This window comes from Physeter macrocephalus, chromosome 6 (assembly GCF_002837175.3).
Source record: "Physeter macrocephalus isolate SW-GA chromosome 6, ASM283717v5, whole genome shotgun sequence".
In the NCBI taxonomy this organism is placed as follows: Eukaryota; Metazoa; Chordata; class Mammalia; order Artiodactyla; family Physeteridae; genus Physeter; species Physeter macrocephalus.
Genome location: NC_041219.1, coordinates 49,081,271 through 49,105,185, shown reverse-complemented (window position 1 = coordinate 49,105,185; position 23,915 = coordinate 49,081,271). Strand labels below are relative to the sequence as shown.

Below are 23,915 nucleotides of genomic sequence, written 5' to 3'. Positions count from 1 at the left end.
ATGGACACTTAGGTTGCTTCCATGTCCTGGCTATTGTAAATAGAGCTGCAGTGAACATTGTGGTACATGACTCTTTTTGAATTATGGTTTTCTCAGGGTATATGCCCAGGAGTGGGATTGCGGGGTCGTATGGTAGCTCTAGTTTTAGTTTTTTAAGGAACCTCTGTACTGCTCTCCATAGTGGCTGTATCCATTTACATTCCCACCAACAGTGCAAGAGGGTTCCCTTTTCTCCACGCCCTCTCCAGCATTTATTGTTTGTAGATTTTTTGATGATGGCTTGGCTGTATTTAATGAGTGTCATTTCTCTGGTCGCTGCCCTTTATAGGTTACTTTTGGGTAAATTTACAGGCATACCTTCGGAGATATTTAGGGTTCAGTTCCAGACCACCTCAAGAAAGCAAATATCAAAATAAAGCAAGTCACACGCATGTGTTGCATTCCCAGTGCATATAAAAGTTATGTGTAGGCTACACTGTAGTCTGTTAAGTGTGCAATGGCATGATGTCTAAAAGAAGATACAGACCTTAATTTAAAAATACTTCATGGCTAGAAAGTGCTCCCCGTCACCTGCGCCTTCAGTCAGCCGTAATCTTGGGGCTGGGTCGTGCCTCGATGCGGCGGCTGCCGACGGATCAGGGTCGGGGGTGCTGAGGGCTGTGGGGGGCCACCGCGATGCCTTAAGATACGACAGCAGTGAAGTCTGCTGCATCAGTGGACTCTTCCTTTCAGGAACGATTGCTCTGTAGCCTGCAGTGACATTTGATAGCACTTTCCCCACAGTAGAACTTCTTTCAAAAGTGGAGTCAGTCCTCTCAGACCCTGCTGCTGCTTTATCAGCTAAGTTTACGTCATATTCTCCATCCTTTGCTGTCATTTTAACAGTCTCCACAGCATCTTCACCAGGAGTAGATTCCATCTCAGGAAGCCGCTCTCTTTGCTCATCCATAAGAAGCAACTCCTCATCCCTTAATGTTTTGTCATGAGATGCAGCAGTCCGGTCCCACCTTCAGGCTCCACTTTTTTTTTTTTAACTTTTTCTTTTTCTTTTTTTTAATTTTATAAATTTATTTATTTTATTTACTTATTTTTGGCCGCCTTGGGTCTTGTTGCTGTGCACGGGCTTTCTCTAGCTGCGGCGAGCGGGGGCTACTCTTCGTCGCGGTGCGCGGGCTTCTCATTGCGGTGGCTTCTCTTGTTGCGGAGCACGGGCTCTAGGTGCGTGGGCTTCAGTAGTTGTGGCACAGGGGCTCTAGAGCACAGGCTCAGTAGCTGTGGCGCACGGGCTTAGTTGCTCTGCGGCATGTGGGATCATCCCGGACCAGGGCTCGAACCCGTGACCCCTGCATTGGCAGGCGGGTTCTTAACCACTGGCCACCAGGGAAGCCCCAGGCTCCACTTCTGATTCTAGTTCTATTGCTGTTTCCACCACATCTGCAGTGACTTCCTCCACTGAGGTCTGAACCCCTCCAAGTCATCCAGGAGGGTTGGAATCACCTTCTTCCAAACTCCTGTTAATGTTGATATTTTGACCTCTTCCCATGAATCATCCCAGATGTTCTTAATGGCATCTGGATGGTGAAGGCTTTTGGTTTACTTTGCCCAGATCCATGAGAGAAATTACTGTCTGTGGCAACTATAGCCTTACGAAATGTATTTCTTAAGGAGTAAGACTTGAAAGTTGAAATGGGGATTTCCCTGGTGGTGCAGCGGTTAAGAATCCGCCTGCCAATGCAGGGGACACGGGTTCGAGCCCTGGTCCGGGAAGATCCCACATGCCGTGGAGCAACTAAGCCCGTGCGCCACAACTACTGAGCCTGCGCTCTGGAGCCTACGAGCCGCAACTACTGAGCCTGCTCTCTGGAGCCCGTGAGCCGCAACTACTGAGCCCACGCGCCACAACGACAGAAGCCCACATGCCTAGAGCCCGTGCTCCGCAACAAGAGAAGCCACCGCAGTGAGAAGGGCACACACAGCAATGAAGAGTAGAGAAAGCCTGCACATAGCAACGAAGACCCAACACACCAAAAATAAATAAATGAATTATTTTTTTTAAAAAAGAAAAGAGGGCTTCCCTGGTGGCGCAGTGGTTGGGAGTCCGCCTGCCGATGCAGGGGACACGGGTTCGTGCCCCGGTCCGGGAAGATCCCACATGCCCCGGAGCGGCTGGGCCCGTGAGCCATGGCCGCTGGGCCTGCGCGTCCGGAGCCTGTGCTCCGCAACGGGAGAGGCCACAGCAGTGAGAGGCCCGCGTACCGCAAAAAAAAAGAAAAGGAAGTTGAAATGACTCCTTGATCCATGGGCTGCAGAATGAATGTTGTGTTGTCAGGCATGAAAACAACATGAATCTCGTCCATCTCCCTCAGAGCTCTTGGGTGACCAGGTGCATTGTCATGGAGCAGTAACATTTGAAAGAAATCTTTTTTTCTGAGCAGTAGGTCTCAACAGTGGGCTTAAAATAGTCAGTTAATCATGTTGTAAATAGATGTGTTTATAAATGTTTATAAACAGGCTTTGTTGTTCCATTTACAGAGCACAGGCAGAGTGGATTTAGCATAATTCTTAAGGGCCCCAGGATTTTCAGATGGTAAATGAGCTCTGGCTTCAACGTAAAGCCACCCCTCACAAAAGAGTCAGCCTGTCCTTTGAAGCCAGGCAGCGACCTCTCCTCTCTAGCTGGGAAAGTCCTAGATGGCATCTTCTTCCAGTAGAAGTCTGCTTCCTCTGCATTGAAAATCTGTTGTTTAGTGGAGCCACCTTCGTGAATGATCTTAGCTAGGTCTTCTGGCCCGCTGGCTGCAGCTTCTGCACCAGCCCCTGCTGCTTCCCCTGGCACTTTGATGTTGTGGACGCGGCTTCTTTCCTTCAACCTCGTGAACCAGCCTCTGCTCGCTTCACACGCTTCTTCTGCAGCCCCCTCACCTCTCTCAGCCTGGGCATGCTGGGGGTGCAGGCAGCTCGACGGACAGCATGCCACATTTTGCCAGACGGACTGGCCACGGTCTGGTGGCAGCGCTGCCTGGTCTTTGTCCTGCGTTCCTCCAAGACACCAAAGTTGTGGATGACGGGGTCAAGCCTGGGGGTGCGTTGGGGGCTTCACAGGGTGGAACCTGCAGGCCACGTCGTCGAGGCCACGACGAGGGGTCACTGGTGGCCAAGACGTCCCCTTTGCCAGTGTGGAAGGCAGCCCTGGTGGCTGGGAGCCTGCAGTCCTCTGTGACGGTGGTGGCAGCTCAGCCTGAAGTGGGAGGGGGCCATGTCCTCCTGCAGACGCTCTGTCCCCAGGCAGGCGCCCCGCGCCCACGCTTTGCAGACGCTGACAGCGCGCCTCCTGCGCAGGCAGTGGTGCATGTGGGTGTGTCTCTCCGTCTCGCTCTGTTCTCAGGTTTGAAGACCTTCCTCTCCCATCACTGCTACGAAGGGACAGTGTCCTTCCTGCCAGCACAGCACACGGTGGGCTCCCCAAGGGACAGGAAACCCTGCCGGGCGGGGTAAGCGCATCCCTTACGTGTGTTTCTGCTCAGAGGATGAGATAGGAGCAGGACTGGCTGGGGTTTGCTCCTGCTGTGAAGTGAGTGGGCAGTGCTTGGCCATGTAGACGGGAGGCGCTGGCTCCTCCCGACCGGAGGTCAGGGTCCCACGCACCCCGAGGGGGTCCTGCCGTGTCCCCCGTGCTGGGTCCTGGGTCACGGGCGGCCCAGGGTCAGGTCTGGTCCCCGTCGTCCACCCAGCAGAGGGCTCACACCACGCCGTCTGCTCCGGTGTGGGGGTCCGCTGTCCCCGCCTCTGGGGATGTGAGAAATGACGAAGACGAGCCCCTTATGGACAGCTCTGTGCGCGCCCTCGGGGCCCCCGTGGAGCTGGCTGGACGGGCCCCCTGTCCCGCCACTGGGTGGTCAGGAGAGGCCGGTCCAGACCCCGGGCCAGCAGTGGGGGCCCCTCTGCGAGCCACGCTGCCTTGTCACCCTGTGCGTCCCTGCCGTGCTCAGCAGCGTGGGCCCGGGTTAAGCTGGGACGAGTGTCAGGTTCGTCACCTGTGCCCGCGGCCCGCACCTTGTCCCCGCTCCTCAGTCTGAGGACGCGGAGAGGCTGAGGGGCTTTGACGGACTCGGGGGTTTTCCTTCTTTAAGTCATTCAGACGTGGGCCCTTCCTTCCCCTGGTCCTCTCCTCCTTCAAGTGAAGAATTTGAGACCATAAAATCAAACAGTTAGAGGCACGGCCTCGCCACCTCAGTTGCTGATGAGCTAATTCCACCAGCAAAAGCCCCTGGCGGCCCGTTCGACGGCCTGCATCCAGCAGTGCCCAGGACCACAAACATCTTTCAGGCCAGCGACCAAGTCCCGCGATAGCTGCTCCGAGTCATTTACTTGCTTGTTACTGACCGGACCAGATCACCACTGTGTTACCTGTTTTGTGAAAGGGAGCAAAGTCTCAGGCCGGGAATCCACGCTGGGACCTGCACCTTGTCCTTTGCTCCGCCGTCGGGGCCGAGGCTCAGCCCACTCCCCAGAGCCAGCAGAAGGGCCTCATGGGATGCTGTTTGCTTTTTGTGATGTTTATCAATTTGCAAAATGGATATGTTGTCTGTGTAATTTTTAAGAGTGGATCTGATTCTGAAAACTCAAATTAATATGCAAACAAAATATTTTTAAGCGAAGCCTCTGAAATTGAGCTTCCTATTATATGAAAAGAGTTGAAGTGCTTTTGCAGTCTGTAGGTTACAGGCCAGGTGGTCATGTCCTTGTCCTCCAGGTGCTTTGTCTGCAGGCAGAGCAAGAAGCAGCTGGAGGAGGCGCAGAAGAGGTCGCTGTACGGCTTGGAGGGCGCCGGTAACGTGGCTGGGCTGGCTCGGCCGTGCTGGGGCCTACAGTCCGGGGCCTCGGGTCTCGCCCCTCCCCCCACTTCTCTGCAGGGGCACCTGCTTCCACCTCAGCTCCAGGCAGAGTGCGTGGTTGCCTTTGCCAGACTTTGGGGAAAAGAGGGTAGTTTGTGGAAGGGCCCACCTTGCCACGTCCCTCTGAACTACTGTTGTGGCGCCAGCCAGGCGCCTGTCCCTAGAATGGTCCAGAATGGGGGTCAGCGAGTGGCCTTTCTGAGGGCTTAGAGGAAAGGAGTGGGCCCAGCGGCGCTCCAGAAACTATTCGTGGACGCTGAAATTTGAGTTTCACGTCATTTTCACATGTCACAAAATACTTTCCCTCCTTTGATTTTTTTTTTTTGCCAACCATTTAAAAACGTAAAACCCATTCTTAGCTCGCAGGCCACACCCAGTCAGGGAGGGGGGGCCAGATTTGGCGACCCCTGCCCTAGACCGTGGTCCCAAGCCCCAGGCAAGGGCCCGAGAAACAGCTCTGCCTCTCGGGAGGTGACCGCCGGGCACAGCGGTGGGCGCGGTTTTCTTTGTGTTGATGCTGGGAAGCGATCGCATGGTGCGTTTGTAGAGACGACCCCTCCCGGTCATCTCAGGACGCCCGCCTGCCCGGCTCGGATTTAATGTAGCATCTGCGATGCTTCTTCCTGCTTCAGAGGAGGTGGAAGAGTGGAAGGTCATCTGCGGGCAGTTCCTGGCCATCAACGCCACCAACATGTCCTGTGCTTGTCCCCGGAGCCCCCAGGGGCTCTCCCCGGCTGCCCACCTGGGAGACGGGTCTTCCGACCTCATCCTCATCCGGAAGTGCTCCCGGTTCAACTTCCTGAGGTTTCTTGTCAGGCACACCAACCAGGGCGACCAGGTAAGGGCACCGCTGCTTCCCTATGGCCTCCGCCGGTGGCCGCTTCTACCTGGGCAACCCCGATCTGTATGTTGTAGGATCGGCTGTGAATTCAAGGGGAAGAAGGACAGATTTTTCTGTTTGCATTTCACCCATTTTAAAGTCTTAGTCATAGTTACTCCTTGGAAAATCTCTTTTAAAAATACGAAGTCTTAGGGCTTCTCTGGTGGCGCAGTGGTTGAGAGTCCGCCTGCCGATGCGGGGGACGCGGGTTCGTGCCCCGGTCCGGGAGGATCCCACATGCCGCGGAGCGGCTGGGCCCGTGAGCCACGGCCGCTGAGCCTGCGCGTCCGGAGCCTGTGCTCCAAAAAATAATAAAAATAAAAATATAAAGTCTTTGAGCAGAGAAACTAGGAGGCGTGAATGTCTCTCTTCCTGTTTAAAAACCGAACGAAGCAATGCAGCGTGACCTTTGTTGCCCTTGCTGGTCACTTACAACAAAATCTTTCAGCTCCCGGAAAGGGGTTCTAGTGGGACTCTTCCAGCAAACCTTTCCTGTGTCACTGGCACCCTTGTGGTGACACGGGGCCGGGGAGGGCGAGTCTAACGGTACCCAGACAAGTGCAGCTTCTGATCAGTCTATGGTTTTAGTAAAGTTTGCGGCTGTTAAATTTTTTTAAGATCTGGGCCAACAGTATTTTTATGTGGCTTTTAAAATACTGCTTGTTAAAGAGGTAAATAATCGCACAAGTCGCTGCTCGGTAGCCACGGAGTTCTTTACTCCGTGTCATTCATTGTGGATGGGACCGGGTTGTGAGAGTCGTGGCGACCACTCCTCTTGTCCCCAAGCTGCGGGGTGAGGAGCTGCCGGGAGGCCCCGACGGCTGTCCCGCCCCCAGCGCAGCACCGCTGAGAGCACGTTTCTGTCCTGCTGTCTCTTGGTAGTTTGACTTCACTTTTGTCGAAGTCTATCGCGTCAAGAAGTTCCAGTTTGTGTCGAAGCCTGCGGAGGACGAGGACGGCAGCGTCCGGGGCCGCGGGAAGAAGCGATTGGGGCAGCTGTGTAGCGACCGCCCCCCGTGCTGCTGCGCCGTCTCCAGCAGCGCCTGGAACTGCGACGGGGAGGTTCTGAGCAGCCCTGCCATCGAGGTCAGGTGAGCGAAGGTGGCCCTGGGGCTCTGTGGGCCTGGTACCCTCACAGCCTAAAGCCTAAAGCATAGGAGTGCGTCATAGACGTACACGTCTCCCCGGGTGAAATCCCCAGGGAGACGCCGTTACCTCAGGTTTGGAAAGATGCTGAGGGGTCGATCTTTTCACAGGTTTTGAAGCCCCTCGGTTTTATTTTTCTCCTCCACATCCTGCACTGCCAGCACTGGCATTCTCTCTCTTGTCTCCTGACTAGTTAAACAAACTAACAAAGCGCCTTTGTGGGCACTTCCCAAGTCCTGGATCCACTGACCACCCGGAGATGCTCCGGCCCCAAGGAGCCCAGCCCGCGGCCGTGCTGTGGTCCAGGCACCAGGCCCGCCCCTCCGGCTCTGAACCTGCTGGGCCTGCTGTGTTTGGACTTGGGAATTTGCGGTCTGATTATATGTATTTATTACATCACCAGATGCAATAGGAGTGCCAAGAACGTGGTTTTTTGCCCCATTGAAAGACACAGTAAAGGAAACTGTTTTTTAGAAAAAGGCTATTGATTGAGGCGTGCATGTAACAGTTACAAGAGACTGAGGGAGAACTGTAAAGTTCTAGAAGGATTCTGTCCTGTGACCAATGGCGTTAGGATCTTGGTCGACCTTCAGGAATCCAAACTGGACTCTCGCTGCTGATAGCAGAGTGGGTGTTACATGAGCAAGGTGGTCAGGAGCGAGCCTGTGGGCCCCCACCCCCGCTGCGTGGAAGGATGGGTGGTGGGCGCACCCTTCCATGTTTCAGGATGCTGTGTATTATCCCCGTTTATATCCCCACTTTAAATGGCTTCTCAGCCAACCAGCTGCTGGTCCCAGCTGGGTCTCCTGCCTGTTAGCGTCCAAGCCAAAGCCGTGGGCGGGGGCAGGCTCTCCAACCTCCCCCCGTCCCAGTCTGCGTGCTCTCTGCTCTTGAGACCAGGATGCGGCCAGTGTGGCAGTGACCGCCCTGCTCACATCTCAGGACAAGAGGCGGCTCCAAGGTCACAGGCGAACCCGCCCTGCCTGCCAGTCGTGTGTGCAGGGGTTCAGCTCCTGTAGACTCATTTCACAAGTTAAGGAAACGGAATTATTTTTATTATTATTATTATTATTATTATTTTGCGGTACGCAGGCCTCTCACTGCTGTGGCCTCTCCCGTTGCGGAGCACAGGCTCCGGACGCGCAGGCTCAGCGGCCACGGCTCACGGGCCCAGCCGCTCCGCGGCACGTGGGATCTTCCCGGACCGGGGCACGGACCCGCGTCCCCTGCATCGGCAGGCGGACTCTCAACCGCTGCGCCACCAGGGAAGCCCAAATATGTATTCTTCATTGTGCTTTCTCATATATGTTCCGATCATGGATTGTCAGGTCCCAGCAGATGGGCGTCCCCTGCGTCGGCAGGCGGGCTCTCAACCACTGCGCCACCAGGGAAGCCCCGGAATTATTTTTAATGCCAGCTTATGAATTGCTGAAAGTTAAAAAAAAAAAGCATTCTTTTGTGAAATATATCCTACACATCTTGATAAAGATTGCGCTGCCTTGAACAGCGAGTCACTTACTTATGGGGTCTTTGGGACTCACCATCTCTCAGGAGGCTGTGACGTCATTCATCAAGTGGGACGGCGGCACTGCCAGTGGGACCCAAGAGCCCACGCTGACCTCCGAGCCCCCGCTCGTGTGCTGTGGCTCTCCGTGGCAGGAGGGCGCTCGGGCTGGCGTGGCGACGCTCGTCTTCCGTGACTGCACGTTTCCTGCATCTGCTACTCGCTCGGGCTTGCCCTTCAGGGGACCCTCCCCAGGGCCCCGTCAGCTCAGTTCTCTGAGACCGAGGAGACGGAGGCAGGGAGAGAGGCGGCCTGTGCGTTTGTTAACTCTGCTCGCGGTGGGGCGCTGGAATTAGAACCGGGTCTATGGGGTCCCGGATCTCCACTTGGCCGTCAGCTGCCCTTTGCAAGATAGGTCTCTCAGGAGCGTCAGGAAGTCGCTCTGCGCCCCTGGCCTGTCGCTGCCGGCTGGGACCAGAGACTGCCACGGTGAGATCCACCGTCCTGGTGCATGAGGCCCAGCTCCGCCCTCGACCAGCCGCGGGGCCGAGAGTCAGGGGACGCGCAGGGTCTAAGTGTGGCCCTTTGTCTCTGCAGGGTCCACTGCCAGCTGGTCCGGCTCTTTGCACGAGGAATCGAAGAGAACTCGAAGCAGGAGTCACACTGCTGAGACGCCGTCTCGCATCACGGCCTTCTTGCTGAGCTTGGCAAGTGGGCACGGTATTTAAGAAAATTACTATAGACCAATTACGCTGATAGGCATTCAAACGTAGAAGTTTATTTTTGATAGTTAAATCTTGATTTTAGAAAAAATACCTTTTGTCAACAGTTTTGTGGGCCTAGTTGGCATTTTCAGTTCTACGTGAGTCTTTGGGTTGCGTTTCACGTAACTTATCCTCGGCAAGTGGCGCTTGTTGATTGGGGAGCGCTCGGCTTCTGAGATCTCGGCCACGCTGACGGCGCAGATGTTAAAACGGCCCATTTGTGGCTCTGTCGCAGTAACTGCAGGGACAGCGCGACGTGAGTGCTTTCCGTCAAGGTCACGCCACCAGGACACGAGTGTCTACAGGGTCACCGACGTGCTTGGCGAGACTCACCCTGTAGCGGCTTGTGATCCAGTTTTGGAAAGTAGTTGGCTCTCTTTGCCTTTGTAGAGTCCCTGCATCTTAACTTGCCATTGAGACGTTAGCACCGGGCCCTTTCTGTGCCGTGCAGCTACAACGCGACGTCACGGTCCTGCTTGAAGTGACACTCCCAGAGTAGCCCACTCTAGTGAGTGAGAAGAACACTCCAAGTAACGATACTGTAGCTTGAAAAGTCACGGTAGTGTTTCTAGACAATCCAGCTGGGAGCGAGAACACGTCAGGAGCTCTGGAAACGGGCAGCTTGCAAAGCACGCGCAGGGTTTTAAATTAACTCTTTTAAATTTGGAATCCCCGAGCTTTCTATCTGCACAGCGGGGATGCCATAGCTGGGCTTTGGGGGGAGACAGAAAGCAGTGGAGCGCGGTGGGTGAGACGTTCTTGCGCGCGCTGTGTGAACTCCAGGCCCAGCTCCCCACCCCCAGGGGAGGGTCCCACGCCCCGGGGTCCCTTGGGCGCAGCCCCGAGTCTGTACCACGTGGTCCAGGTTTCTTCCTTTCTTATGTTCATACTTATTTCTATATATTTATTGAAAGTTCTGGCCTTTAAACCAGAAGAGGATAAACGGTGTCCTCACTGTCAGTGTTTTCGTTTGTTTCTGCCCAAGTGCTGGGGCCTCCCCGGGCCCAGGGGCGCCCCTCGCCTGGGCCTTGTTTTGTCTGTGTTCGTGCTTCGGTGTGTGGAAGACGCACCTAAAACAGCTTTAGTTGAAACGTGAGAGGACGCAGCTTCACCTTGGATTCGTGAAGAGGGGGTTCGACTGTTACACGAGAGGCGGTGTGAGCGGCCGCCGCCTTTCACGCAGGGTCCGGGCAGCCGCTTTAGCATCTAACAGACGTCATTTATTTTTGGAACTCCTTTGCAGTGATTTCTGTTTGGAAGTACACGTGAAAGGTCCTGTTTCACCATTCAGTCCCGCCCAGGGCAGATGAAAGGGCAGCCTCAACAGTGGTTTTTCAGGAGACCATGTTATTAAGTGATGGTGCAAGTCGAATGATTTGATAACTGGCGGGCGAGAGAAAAGTCTGGGGATGAGGAGGAGAGAGACGCTGCCGTCTTGTTGGCGTTTGCCCCCCCGGTGGGGAGGAAGCCGGAGGCGCACGAGCTCTGTGCGGGGGCCGTGGGCGCCGCGGACGCGCCGCCGTGGAAGTGATTGCGCTGCTCCACCAGGGTCCCCGAGCGGGTCTCCAGTCTCTATCGTCCCTGGGAAACGTTTCAATCACTGGCCTGCCCTGAAATGCACTGCCAATTGTAGAAAAACCATCCAGGCCAGAGGGTGAGCATTTTACGTTCAGGCAGAAACCCCGCCACGCCACATGGTTCCCGCGTGCCTTGGCGACATTCACCGACTGCTTGCTGACATTCAAAATGGCAGACCTCGGAGCTGCCCCCGGAGGCCGTGTGGCTGTCCGAGGGCCGCCCCGCCCCAGCCCGGGAGCTGTGGCTGTCCCGCCGGAGTACCACCTTTCCGACCTTGCGGCCGTGAGGACCCTGAGCGGGGCGACTCCAGCGCCTGCACTGCGCGATTTTAAGAAAAGAGGCAGAACTGATGGCCGCACGGTGAAAGCCTGGGGTCGCTGAGCAGCGTTAGTCTAGGTTGCTAACCTCCTGTGGGGCCTGTTGGCGCAGCGGTGAGGCCCGGACCCTCCTCCTGGTCCTCCCGATGGTGAGCGGGGGCGGCGCGGGGCTGCCCCTGGGCGGGCGGCTGACTCTGTCCTTACTGCAGTCCCGTGAAACTGGGCGGTGTGGGCAGAAAGTGGCTTAATTTCCTTTCTAGTCTTGCTGGCTTCAAGATTAGAAAATGGTGACATTTGCTCTGATATGTTTCAGAAGACAAATAAAGTTGTTACTTTGGGCAGGACGTGGCTTCTTTTTTCTCTTATGAGTTTCCTGTTGTTTTTCAAAGCAGAGTATTTTTTTGTGAAAACACGTACAATTTAAAGAACAAGAGTAAAATGAACAACGGGGTACCTACCACGCATGCCAAGAAACTGAACTTCACCCCCAGGCTCCGTGTGCCCTCGTGGGCTGAGCCTCCCCTGCCTCCACCGAAGAGGTAACTACTGTTTCCAAATTTGAGGGTATCATTTCCTTGCTTTACCCATGAGAGGGGATCAGAATGTGGCGGCCGCAAACGCGCCGCTTCGGCGTAAGGACTGTTCTGAGCGGAAGACGGCTAAGAAGTGGCAGATGCCAGAAAGAGCTCTCTGCCCTCCCCCACCTGCCTGAAAGGACGTATCTTCCTCTTCGTGAGGGTGTGCCCCTCTTCTCTCCTGGGCCCCCTTTGTCCCTGGAGACAAAGTTAGCACTGAGGTGGTGCTGCGCAAACCAACCTTAATGAGACAACGCTTCTCCTCCGTTAGCTTCTCCATATAGAATTCCCCAATACGTTAACTTTACCCTAGAAGCCCAAACTCCCTTTCCTTTGTTTTGTCACTTCTTGTCAAATGTATTGCCCTTTATTAAAATCCATATAAGGCCCTGGGTCTGACCACCTCTTTGGGTCTCCACTGCTTTTCTACAAAGGCCTGGAGGCACATTAAAAAAATTAAATATTAGCATTAGATAAAAATTGTATGCCGTTTCTTCTAATTTGCCTTTGGTCAGTTTAATTCACAGACCCCAAGAGCTGAACCTAAGAGGGTAGAAGAAAGGTGTTTTTTTTTTTTTTTCCTTCCCCTACTTTTGTTTATATTCTCAGACAGTATAGTTTTTCAGGTTTTGCTCTTTATGTAAAGGCATCATACTGTGTCATTTTCTGTATCCTGTTTCATTCTGTGGGTATTAAGAAGACGTTTTCATCATGAAACTGAATTTTCCAGTCTATGACCATTGCATATATTTCCCGTTATGTAAGTAAGTCCTCATCCGCATCTTTCAATACAGGTTAATAATTTTTCCATATGTCTCTTAATTTTGTTTAGATTTGTTCTTAAAAACCTCCTATTTTGAGGCTGTTATCCTTTAAAAGTTTTGTTTTTATGTAGAAATGCAGTGGCTTTTTATGTATCAGATTCTCTCCAGAAAAACTTGCCTCTTATTCTTCTGCGGATTTGGGGGGCTTTTCTATAATCACAAGTATTTGAGCATCATCCTTTGCAACCTCACTGGCGCTGTGACGCCAGCCTTTGACAGTGGAGGACACCGGGGTCCACAGCAGGAAGGGGCTGGGCTTCCCGGTTCCAGTGTGTTTGGGGGGCAGATCTCCGCCAGCCGGACAGCTTCCCCACACACGGGGCGGCGGGGGGGTCTCCCGGACCCTCAGCTCCCAGGCAGAGGCTGCTCCCCAAGATTCCGGCGGCCTTCAGGGTCACCTCACCCCTCACTCCAGTCTCTGTTACAGCGAATGATGCTGGACTCAGCTTTGCCCATTGGTTAAATACTGTGGGGAGAACAATATTACAATCCTTGGTTCCTCATGAGCACCCCTCTTTGGCCAGCGTGTGCCTTATTTATTTACCCATCATATAGTCATAAAATTCACCCACCAAATGCTGTGTTATTAACAACAGTAAGTGCCTACGAAGAGAACCCCGATTCAAGAACAACATTGATTTCATTTCCCTCTGTGTTCCCGTCTCCTCTTTCCACGCCCGCTACCCTGGGGTGACTGCTCTCCTGATTTGCAGCCAGAGTGGTGGCTTCTGCTGGGAGCCCTACTGGGGCTCTGTCTCCCCAGGAACAAAGGCCCAAGTTCTACAGGGGCACCACGGCCCCTTTTTTTGTCCCATGGGCCCCCAGGTAAAAGGTAAAGCCAAGAGCAGCCTTCAGCGCCGTGCCCTGAAAGGCACACAGTGAAACACAAGGCCTGCGGGGGAACCACGGGGACTGAAGAAGGTTGCTGCCCATTTTCAACGGTGCCCGGCCTCGCGTGGCTGCTTTACCGACACACGGAATAACGAAACCCCTGTAAAACGCGCGAATCGGGGCCGTTACCTGGGGAGGCCCACCTGCGCGGCGGGCGGGAGTCTGCCCCACCCACGCCCTGAGCCCCCGACGCTTCCTCACCCCACGTTTCCCTCCAGGGAGCAGGGTTCGCTGCGGACGAGAGGGCAGCTGGAGGCACGGGCATCGGGCTGGCCCTGCGGGGCCAGGGGCGCACGTGGGCTGTCGGAAGAGGGCCCGCCACAAAGAGGGGCAGAAGCTGAGTGGGAACTTCAAGCGTAGGTAGGGGACCAGGAGGTTTGTTTATTTTAGCTGCAAAAATCACAGCCTGGGTGTGTCGTCAGGAGAGTCACTGGCGAGGGGACAGCACTCCCGGGGGTGTCTGATGTCTGCCAGGTTCCCCAGGGACCGCTGTCCCGTCACTGCTGTGTCCAGCGCCTAGGACAGCGCCAGAAGTGGACGGATGGACAGGTGGATGGATGGATGGATGGATGAAGGGATAGATGGATGGATGTGGTAGCCAAGGCCGCCCCCCTCACCGCGGAGCTGGCCCACTGGACCTGGTTTCCGTCCAGCTCTGGCCACTCCGAGGGACCCGGGCAGCCCTCTGCCTCCCAGGGGCTCAGGGTGCAGGGGGCTGGGGGCCCTTGGGTGTCTCCAGCACAGGTCAGTGTGCGACCTTGGGGGGTCTCAGAAGCCAGGCAGCTTCCTGCATCCCTGTGTCCAGTGCCAGCAACTGGACCAGCTGAGCCACGAGCGCTCCTAAGGATCCCCTCAGCCTCAGACCTCAGGGAGGGCTGCAAGCAGCAGCTGGTCTCAGGGATGCCCACGGCCCCCGAGGGGAGGCGCCTCTGGGCGGGGCCAGGACCTGTACCCCAAACTGCAAGTGCTGCTTCGGCCCCATCCCTGAGCTCCCCCCGCCCCCGGGGCACGTGCCAGCCCCTGGACGCGCCTCCCCCGCTGGCCACCACCCATCCTTGGCTTCCTCCTTCTGGAAGCTGGGCCCCTGCCCCCCTCCTCCCAATGTCCACAGCTTCCCCTGCCCCCGGTCCACTCCCTGGGTGCCCACCTCCCTCCAAGGCCTTGGTGCTGAAGTCCCCACTGCCCTCCAGCGGTAGTGGCCACAGGGACCCTGGGCCACGGCGAGGGGCCGGTGGTGCCAGCCTGTCCCGCTCCAGATGTCCACGGTGCGCGGGGACCCTGCCAGGAAAACTCAGCCCCCCGACCTGAGCACAAAGCATTACAGGTTTATTTAAATAAAAAGGTTTTCTTAGAAAAATGTTACAGGGGCATTTTTTTCATCCGTTCTTCATACAGTACGGTCCTTTTGTTGAACAAAAGTTACACTGGTTATGAGTATTTACAGATCCAAAATAGACTCGAGCTCCAGACATAAAAAATGTAACATTCATTCTAGTTCAGTGATTAGTCGCAGAAATTAAACATCTGCCCAGATTTACACAGCTCAATAAAACTCCAGGCTCTCCCCAACAGGGAGCCCGCACAGGCCCGCGCTCTTCCCGGGAGGGGCCCTGGGCTTCCAAAGGGGGACCTGCCGTGGGCCGCTATGCAGCTGGGGACGGCCGCCCCGCGCGTGGTCAGTTTTCATCTCCCTTGCTCCTCAGAAGGGACTCAAAGCAAACCACGCCACTCTGAAGGAGGCAAGTCCGTTCCACGCAGGGACACGCCCACAGTGCGTGGGGACAGAGTCCCACGGTGCTGACAGGGACACGTGTCGAGCCCACAACAGCCCCGGGGAGTGCGGCTTGAGCAGCACCCACGGGTGTCGCCCCGCACGCACCGTGGGCTAGTTCAGGGCCCGCCCTGCCTTGCCCCGGGCACAGAGGGGGTCCCGCTGGGTGTGTACCCACAGCCCCCCCCCAGGACTCGCTCCGCCTGCACCGACTGTGGGGCAAAGCCCAGGTCTCGGGCGGGCTCAGGGAGACCAGGAGCTGGGCGGCCACCGCAGGGCCCCCGGGAACTGGGCTGGGGCGTGTGCTTGTCTGGCTGGTGGGCGTGGCTCCCGAGCGCACTCCGCGGGGTCCCCCCACCAAGAAGTGACAGGAGTGACGCCACCGAATCGCCCGCCCAACCAGCAAATGCGGAGCAAAGGTAAAAATTACGTCTGAAAAACGGTACAAAAATAAGAAAAACAGCTTGCTCTCTGTAAAAAATATAATCTTCTGTTTCTTCAAAAAACAACGATCTCCGTGACACCCAGAGGACTCAGGACAAGCTGAGGGAGGGACCGGAGGTGCCCGCGTCAGGAGTGTGCCGAGCGGGGGTGGCCCCGCCGGCCCTGCCGTCTCCTGGGCGTGTCCGTGCCCGAGCCCTTCGGCCAGTCAGTCCCAATGGGACGCCGGCTGCGCGCTGACCTCCCCGAGGGCGAGGGCTCTCTCCCCTCCCCGCCGAGTGTGTGCAGGCACCAGGGGTGCGGACCCCGGCCTCTGGGCTCTGCTCGCGGTCACTCCCCAAAGCCGGCTGACCTCCCCAGCGTCCCTGCACAGCCCCCATGGGCAGGCCCTCTGCCAGCCTGGGCTCCCCCCCCCAACCCCAGCCTGAGGCGCTCTGGTCCACTCCCACCCCGGCACAGCAGCCTGGAGGCGGGGGCGGCCCCGAGGCTCGGAGCACCCCCGAAGCGGCTGTCCTCCTGGGCCCCCGCATCCTCCTGAGGAGCTGATCTCGGGCTCCCGGCCAGCTGGTCAGCACCGCACTCCCAGGACGTGCACGGGAGTCTCCCTAAAGGACGGGCCCGTTCACGGCGCTGGCCAGGGGCCCCCACGTCGCCTGTCGCCGGCGTCCTTCACCCCGGGGAGGGCCCCGCGTGCTCCTCGTATGGCTTTGGTGTGGCAGAGCTGCTGGCCTCCGAGAACCGGGGTGCAGCTGCGCCGGTCTCCACCCGGTGGGGACAGAGAAGGCGCGGCTGTGCTTGGCGGTGTGTCCTGCGTGTCATCCTTCCCGGTGGCCTCGCGTCCACAAGACGCGCCCTCGAGAGTCCCGACCCCTGAGCCAAGGGGTCTGTAAAACGCAGGGTCAGCACAATAGAAACCACAGATGGGGGGGTTATTGCAAAAGACCACGAGGATGTCCGATTTTTCTCCACTACCGAATTGTTGAAAAAAAGAAAAACTCCCAGCGACGTCACGGCGAGCCAACACTAGCTGTCGCCGCCCGATGCCGCCGCCGCCGCCATGATCTTCATGTACTGGCTGAAGATGGTCTCGAACGCCTCGTCTCTGTGCACCATGGCGCCGAACACGAGCGGCTGGCGGGGAGAGGAAGCACCAGCGGCGCGTCCGCGCGTGGCCAGGTGCACACGGAGCCCCCCCTCCGCCCCGCACCCAGCACCGGCGCCGGGCCACAGCCTCCTGCCCCGGGAGGGGCCTCCCAGGCCCCTCTGCCCGGCCGCAAGCCTGGCCAGCCTAGGCTCAGAGCCACGCCTGGGCGCCCCCGCCCCGCCCGGCACTTACTTTCTGTGTTGATGGCGTGGACACGGCAATCCCCATGCCTGACCCCGGGAGGACGGAGAGGACCTTGTACTGAAAGCCAACGGCGTGCCTGTCACCACGGGGCCCCCTGGAGACGGGGCCACCCTCCCCACACCCCAGGGCACTCTCCACGGGGCCCCAGAAGGGCCTGGGCCTCCCCAGCCAGCAGACAACAAGGACTGACGGTGTGAGCGGAACACCAGACCTGCTGACTCTCCTGCCCCGCCGTGCCAGGGTCCCCCTAAGGAGCACCACGAGGGGGGAACAGGTCCCCCAGCCCGATCTTGCTCCTCCGACCCCAGCGACCACACACCTCTCTGGGAGGGAGGGACCCCCCACAGCCACAGGGGTGCTCCTGACACACCCTCAGAGGGAAGGAGACGCTGCCCGGCGGACCCCTGGGGGCCCACCCAGGATGCCCAGAGGGGGCGTGGGTGGGCCTGGCCGCCCCCGCCCCGTGTGTGTGTCAGGCTCTGTGCGCACTTGTGCCTGCTCCACGTGACACGACGGAAAGTGCGAGAAAATGCCGGAGCCGGGACACCCTGCCCCGGGGGAACGTCTCAGGGCCCAGGGGCAGACAGCCGCCGGAGCCCAGCTCACTGCCCCATCCCCCCCGTCCGTGCGAGGACGCCAGGCACTGGCCCACCGGGCAGAAGAGGGGGCACAGCCCGCGGCGCGTGGATACCCCCCGATAGGCGCTGCGGGGCTCCGCACGGCCACCGCCTAGAGGCGGGGCCCTGCCGCGGGGAGAAACGACACCTGCCCGACCGTCCAGACGGCACCCCTCGTTTTGTTCTAGTCGCATCCCACTCCCAACTCGACCGCCGGCTTCGCGACCCCGCAGCTCCTCCCCCCTCCTGAGACTGGGGGTGAGGGCAAGCAGGGGGCCGCGCCCACCTTTTGGATGTCCGTGATATCCACCAGCTTGATGACTTTGTTCCTCTTGGAGAAGCCGGACTTGGAGCTTTCGAAGCACAGGTAACTACCGGGGGCGGCGGGGGCAGGGGTGGACAGAGCACAGCCCAGCAGGTGAGCCAGAGGGCACCGTGCCCGGCGGCTGCAGCCACAGCCCAGACACAGGGCCCCCTCACCTGCCGCGACGCGCCAGCCTCTTACAACCGACTTCATTTCTACCGAGTCTCACAGCTTCTCAGGTTTAAAACCCACTGCTCTGCACTGAACCCGACTCACGTTCCCATGACGTGAGCGTCCCCGGGACGCCCAACGAGAGACCTGTGTGTCCCTGAGGCCCGGCTGGGGTCTCCTCGGCCCGTTCCTCCAGCCAGGGGGTAGAGACGAGCAGGTGGCCCTTGGCTGAGAGTGGGGGGCGAGGTGGCCGAGGGTCCCCAGGGCTAAGAACAGACCCCACCCTGCAACCTGCTCCCCCTCCTCCCACCCCCGGGGGTAGCTGGGCTGCTACGCCCCAAAAGGAGGGTAACAGGAACCCTGCTGCCGCCCTGGGGCCAGGGCCCTGGCTGGGGGAACCGCACGGTTCCCGCCACACGACCTTGAGTACCGACCAGGGCATCCCGGGGCCTGGGGAGGAGACGGCCTGCGGCCCCACCTGCGTCCGGCTCAGAGGCAGTACCTCCCCCTCGGGGGCCGGGGGCCAGCAGGAGTTGGGCTCTCGGCAGGGCTAGGGGCCCCACGGCTAGGCCGCCCTGGACCGCGGGGCCTGCGAGGAGCCCCCTCTAATCCCGGCCCCAGCCGGAGGGCACGCCCGCCCGCAGCCGCCGACAGCCTCACTCACTTCTCCGTCACATACAGGACCCCGTTCCTGATGTAGTCGGTCGTTATCTTCCGGTCTCTGTTTATCAAGCAGCACCGCCAGCCGCTCTCACACACTGACGGGGACAAAAGCGGCCCGTGACCTTTCCTACTGGAAATACCCGCCCTCTGACTTGATGTCGGAACCGTCAGCACCGGCTTTTCAAGGATGTACTGACGTTCACCCTCCACCATCAGATGAAACCCACAGTGGGAGGAAAGTGGCCTCTGAGAGCCTCTGGAAAGCACGTGTTTCCCCTCCCACGTCAATGGGCAGGGATTTTGTTGTTGTTTTTTAAAGGAAAAGCACAATTTAATAAGTCAAACTACGGCCACGACTCTCAAGGTTCACGGTCTGGGTCAGCAGAAAGAGAGCTCAGGAGAAAGTCAAAACTTAAATTCTCCCAAGTTCTCTTTCCGCAGTTGCTATCACACACGACAGAGGCCAAACCGTTTAAGAGCCCCCAACCCGCCTCACGGAGAGCCGAGCAGCGTAGGAGCTTCGCGGGAGGCCGAGCAGGCCCTGGGCTCCCGAGTCACCTGTCACCACCCAGCTTTCTAGGAGGCCACAGCAAGGGACGAGCTGGCCAAGGCAGGACCGGGAAGCCCCTGCACGCGTGGCGCTCTGCGGCTCCGCTTCGGGGCCGGCCGGCCTGCCTGCCTTTCCGCTGTCAAGCCACCCACTGCAGACGTGCTCGGCCCCTCCGACCCACCCGCCCAGGAAGCCCGGGAAGCGGGAGGCGGGCGGGCGGCCCTCCCTCGGCCCCCGTCGGGGCCCCCAGCACTGGGGCGGGCGACCCCGCCTGGCCTGGCCACAGGCTCAGTACACACGTACCCGCCAGCGGACGCTCGTTTTCTGTCAAGTTAAAGATTTCGTGGAAATTGGTCTTCTTAGCGCCGTGGACGCGACTGGCGTCCTCGTCCTTGCTCAGGCCGGCGGGCGTGCTGGACACGTAGCTCCGCGAGGCGGCCGTCTGCGGCTGCCGAAGGCACACGGCGTCCCCGTCAGCCCCGCCGGCCGGGAGAGGGGCGGGGCCAAGCCGGGACGCACGCACGCACGCACGCACGCAGCCTCGCCCCGCCCAGGCCCCGCCGCGCACACGTGGACGAGGCAGGCACACCCAGACGTGGGGTCCCGTCCTCCTCGCCCACGAGACCCCGTCTGGACACAGCAGCCCGGCTGCGGCGGGCAGACCCTCTCCCCGCGACGCCACGCCCCAGGCACTGTGCCGAGCCCTACCCAGCACGTGCGGTCAGTGCGGAGCCGTCAGGCGCTCACGCCCGCGCTGCGGACACCGGGACCGGCCGCGGGACAGGCCACCGAGAGCAAGGCTGGCAAGTCAAACGGAGTCAGACCACAGCAACGCGGGGCATCAGGGCACGGCCTGGGGGTGCGGGTACCACACGGACACCGTACCTTGTCGTGTCCCGACAGCTGGCCGGGCGGGACCACACACACGTGCGGCCACGTTAGGAAAGGTGGGTCCACGTGACACGAGGCGGTAAACACCAGCTGAGCAAGCAGCACGCGCAGACACACAGCCGCGGGACGCCCTGGTGGGGTCGCCCTCCACCCCGGGAAGCCCACCCCTAGCCGCTCGAGTCTACGACACTCAGGGAGCCAGGCTGCCCGCTCTTGGGCCTCACCCCTTGGGTCCACCTCCGTCTGCGTGACCACAGCCCACCCACCGGCTCCCCAAGGTGCGGGCTGCTCCTGCCTGCCCGGCTGCACACCTGGCTTGTGAGTCTGGGGCCCCAACAAGCTTTGCTGTCCTAGAACCCAGGAAGCCTGACCCACACTTGACCCAGAGCTTCCCTTCCACGGACAAAAGCATCAGTTCCCAGACACCCTTTCCTCAGAGGACACATACACGAGACTCTGAAATCCAACGTCACCTCCTCCAGGAAGCCTTCCTACACCTACGTGGGAGTCCTCCTGAGCCCAGAACCTCCCCACTAGTCTGAGACCCCAGGAAGAGCACCAAGGGCAGCTTGCCCTCCTCGTCCTGGCTCTGGACAGGGTGCCTAACGCCCACACGGCCTTCCACCCAGTCCCAGCCCATGAGCACAAAACGTGCCCATCTCGGCCTTGCTGTCCCCTTGCCGGGAACAGCAGGGACCCAGCAGCCACCCAGAGAGCAGTCACTCCCAGGGCTCCCGGCTCCCAAGGCTCCCAGGGTCTCGGCAGTCACGGCCAACGCCCTGTACCCTCCTGCCCTTGGCCTGGGGGCCGGCCTTGCCTGGCGGGGCCCACTCCCCAGCCAGTCTAGGTGGGTAGGGGCCCCCCGACCAGCCTCCAAGCGCTGCACAGCTTCCCCCAGCAGCTATCCCCTGCCCAGAACTGGCTGGCCCCAGGGTGCCTGCCCTGGACCTTCGGGACAGCAGAGCCGGTCACAGCGAATCCACCCCCGCAGTTGTCTTAAGTTGTCTGTTTCAAGGGCCCCGAAAATCAAAGACATCAGCCTCCCCGCAAGCCAGAAGTGAGGGACAGCGGAGTGTGGCCGGCGCATCTCCTGGCTGCCGTGGGGCCTACCCTGCGTGACACGGCGGTGCTGGAGCGCTCCTTGAGCTGGGGGTCTGTAGGGAGGCTCTTCCAGATGATGTAGGGAGTGTCATACTTGGCTCTCAGCCTCGGGCAGCGTTTGAAGATAAAATCGATGACAAAAAGCTTGACTCCCGCATAGAGTCCTGGGGGCAGAATGAGGTCCCGTTTCTCCAGGACCCTGCGGCCCTGCCCGCGTGGCCGGGAGGCGGTCCCCGCCCCGCCGCCGGGCGCTCTGTGGAGGGCCTCCCGGGACCCAGGTGTGGGCCGGTGGTCCTGGGGTGGTTACACAGGGCAGGGAAGTGACCCCAGCTGAAAGGGAAGCCACTTCCGTGCGTGTGTTGTTCCTCCAACCCAGAGGTGGCTCAGGCCAAGCACTAACCTGTCCCTAAAAGCGACGAACCAAACAGAACCACGAGTCACCGTCCTCCAGAGGGGACGTGAGGACTTCGGGGGACCCGTCCCCAGCCTGCCCGCCCCTGACTAGGTGAGCCGGCAGTGATGGCCAGGGGCTCCCGCCTCCCGGTCAGGGCACCTGCGTTGGCCCAGGTCCGCAGAGAAACGAGACAGACAGCCCGGAGCACGCTGCACTTCCGCTGGCGTTTGTCATTCCCCCCACGGCCTCACTTGCCTGCCCCGGTTTTCCTGGTGATGGGGACGGGGAGGGGGCGAGAGACCGAGGACCCGCCTGCACGCTGGGGGCCGAAGGGCAGGTGGGAACAGTGCCCAGACCATGAGGCCCCCGAACTGTGTGACCGCCACACCCAACACTCCAGCTCAGGCCGGGCCCCCCGCCCGCCCCCCACCCACGCACGGTGCTCATCAGACGGCGCGGCGCGCCGACCGTCCGGCAGGCTCCTTACCCACGGCCAGCCCCACCAGGCGGTAGGGGAAGAAGCAGGAGGCGAGGAAGGCGGCCCACAGCGCGACGTACAGCTTCTGGGTGATCTCGGGCTGCACCCACATGAACAGGCTGGAAGGGAGAGGGGAGGTTCAGCCAGGTGGCGGCTGCGGCCTAGACACGGCGGGCCGGGGGCTGGCGACTTACTTCTTGATCTTTTCCAGGATGTCGGCCATCTTGCCGAAGAGGTTCTGTGTGAAGCAGCTGCGGTCACGACAGACCCCCGGGGCCACAGGGCAATGCTGGAGATGCCCAGCACCCGGGAGAGCACGGCCGGCACCACGGAGCCCGTGGTCCTGCCCAGCCGCTCCCAGGCCGAGGACCGGGCGATGGTCCGGTCCCAATCACGGGTTAAGGCACTGCTCGGGTCGAGGGACCCAGGCCCGCACCCTCCCGGGAGCTCTCCTGGCACCGGTCAGGAGGGCCTCCGCCAACCGGGGCGCCGGCGTCAGGCCAAGCCAAGAGGGCCCTCCCCACCAACCGGGTTGTCTCGGGCGTCAGCTCCCAGACAAGCCAGGTCTGGAGGGCTGGGTAGCTGGGGTCCCCCCACCTGGAGCCCGGCAGCGGTACCTGGGCTTTCTGGGCGACATCCAGCACGAGCTGGAACTTCTCAGACACGGTCAGGTCTTCCTTTGGAGGCTCCTTCAGTCAAAGGGGAAAGAGAATTTCCACTGAAATTTAACGGTTCAGAGAAATTACTGACAAAAACAGCAAGGAGGCGTCCCAGCCCGGGGACCGGGTCTCTGTTGCCCCGACACAGTCAGAGGGACGGGCATCCCTGGGGGGCCCAGGCCGAGGGGGCAGCACAGGCAGCTGTGCTAGCTGACACCCGTCTGGCGCCTGAGAGGGTGGTAGGCAGCCCCCCAGGTGGGCAGGGCTGCTTGAACAGATCACCCCGCACTTTACAGGCGGGGGAACTGAGGTCCCAGCAGGGGGGCCTGACTTTGTCCTGCTTGTCTGAGTTCATTCAGCAAGAACCTCCCTAAGACCTCCAGCTACCAGGGCCAAAGGGCACAGGCCTGCCTCCCCAGAGCCACCCTCCCTGACCCCTGTCTGAAGGGGCCCCTGCAGACACCACCACGTCCTGCGCCCCTACCGTGCGCTCCACGCACTCGGTAGGTGCTCAATGCCTGATGAAGCCCGTGGGCGCGCCACGGCCTCCCTCCCGCCTGTGCCCGGTGGTCCAGCCCCACGGGCCAGAGTCCCCCGCACGGTGGTGGCACGCTTGCTGTAGAGGGCCGGGTGAGGAGCACCAGTGCCTCCGCAGGCCCCGTGGCTGCTCACAGAAGCCCCAGAGCAGCCACAGCGTAACGAACAGGCGTGACGGGGCCGATAAAACCTGGTTTACAAAATCGGGCGGCAGGCCACTGGTCCAGCCCATCCGTCGTTCACCTCCCTCCACGGGAGGCTGTGAGCGGCTATGGGGCCCCCTCGCTCCCTCCCCTCCACATCACGTCCCAGCTGAGGAGGGTCAGGTCAAGCCAGGCCCGGCCAGGCCAACCTGCTTCCCACGCAGCCAAGCCCAGGCTCGTGAAGGGCGCTCGGGCCTCAGCTGGCGACGGGTCAGGGTGCGGCCCCGCAGGGCTCCGGGTAGGGGGGGCTGGCCTTCTCCTCCCCGACCCCTCCTCGCCTGGCAGGGCTCCCCGCCGGCGTCCACGCAGCTGCACCTGGAGGCCTCGGGGGACCCGCGGCCCCCGCACAGCACTGGCGGGTAGAGCCTGGCCCCCCCCCCCCCCCCCCCCCCCCGCCCCGCACCCCCCGCCCC

At 59.8% G+C, this 23,915-nt stretch overlaps 2 protein-coding genes across 7 annotated transcripts in view; one reads left to right on the top strand and one right to left on the bottom strand.

Moving 5' to 3' along the window:
* CERK (ceramide kinase) overlaps positions 1–12,877 on the top strand; it is a 32,267-nt gene extending 19,390 nt beyond the window's left edge. For 2 of the 6 annotated variants that reach the window (XM_028490726.2, XM_028490725.2), the window contains 5 exons: positions 3,386–3,491; positions 4,754–4,830; positions 5,528–5,733; positions 6,658–6,866; positions 9,023–12,874. In XM_028490726.2, coding sequence (XP_028346527.1) covers positions 3,386–3,491; positions 4,754–4,830; positions 5,528–5,733; positions 6,658–6,866; positions 9,023–9,095 — 671 coding nt within the window. In that variant the 3' untranslated portion in view covers positions 9,096–12,874. Of the gene's footprint in view, positions 1–3,385; positions 3,492–4,753; positions 4,831–5,527; positions 5,734–6,657; positions 6,867–9,022 lie in introns of all 6 variants that reach the window. The other 4 variants (XR_003680183.2, XR_003680180.2, XR_003680182.2 and 1 more) reach the window with 4 other exon arrangements.
* Positions 12,878–14,224: 1,347 nt separating this feature from the next.
* LOC102984863 (GRAM domain-containing protein 4) overlaps positions 14,225–23,915 on the bottom strand; it is a 15,398-nt gene continuing 5,707 nt past the window's right edge. The window contains exons 7-15 of the mRNA XM_055085708.1: positions 22,721–22,792; positions 22,298–22,341; positions 22,113–22,222; positions 21,241–21,395; positions 19,543–19,687; positions 18,691–18,784; positions 17,838–17,922; positions 16,923–16,991; positions 14,225–16,717 (exon numbers count right to left, since the gene is read on the bottom strand). Coding sequence (XP_054941683.1) covers positions 16,610–16,717; positions 16,923–16,991; positions 17,838–17,922; positions 18,691–18,784; positions 19,543–19,687; positions 21,241–21,395; positions 22,113–22,222; positions 22,298–22,341; positions 22,721–22,792 — 882 coding nt within the window. The 3' untranslated portion in view covers positions 14,225–16,609. The remainder of the gene's footprint in view (positions 16,718–16,922; positions 16,992–17,837; positions 17,923–18,690; positions 18,785–19,542; positions 19,688–21,240; positions 21,396–22,112; positions 22,223–22,297; positions 22,342–22,720; positions 22,793–23,915) is intronic.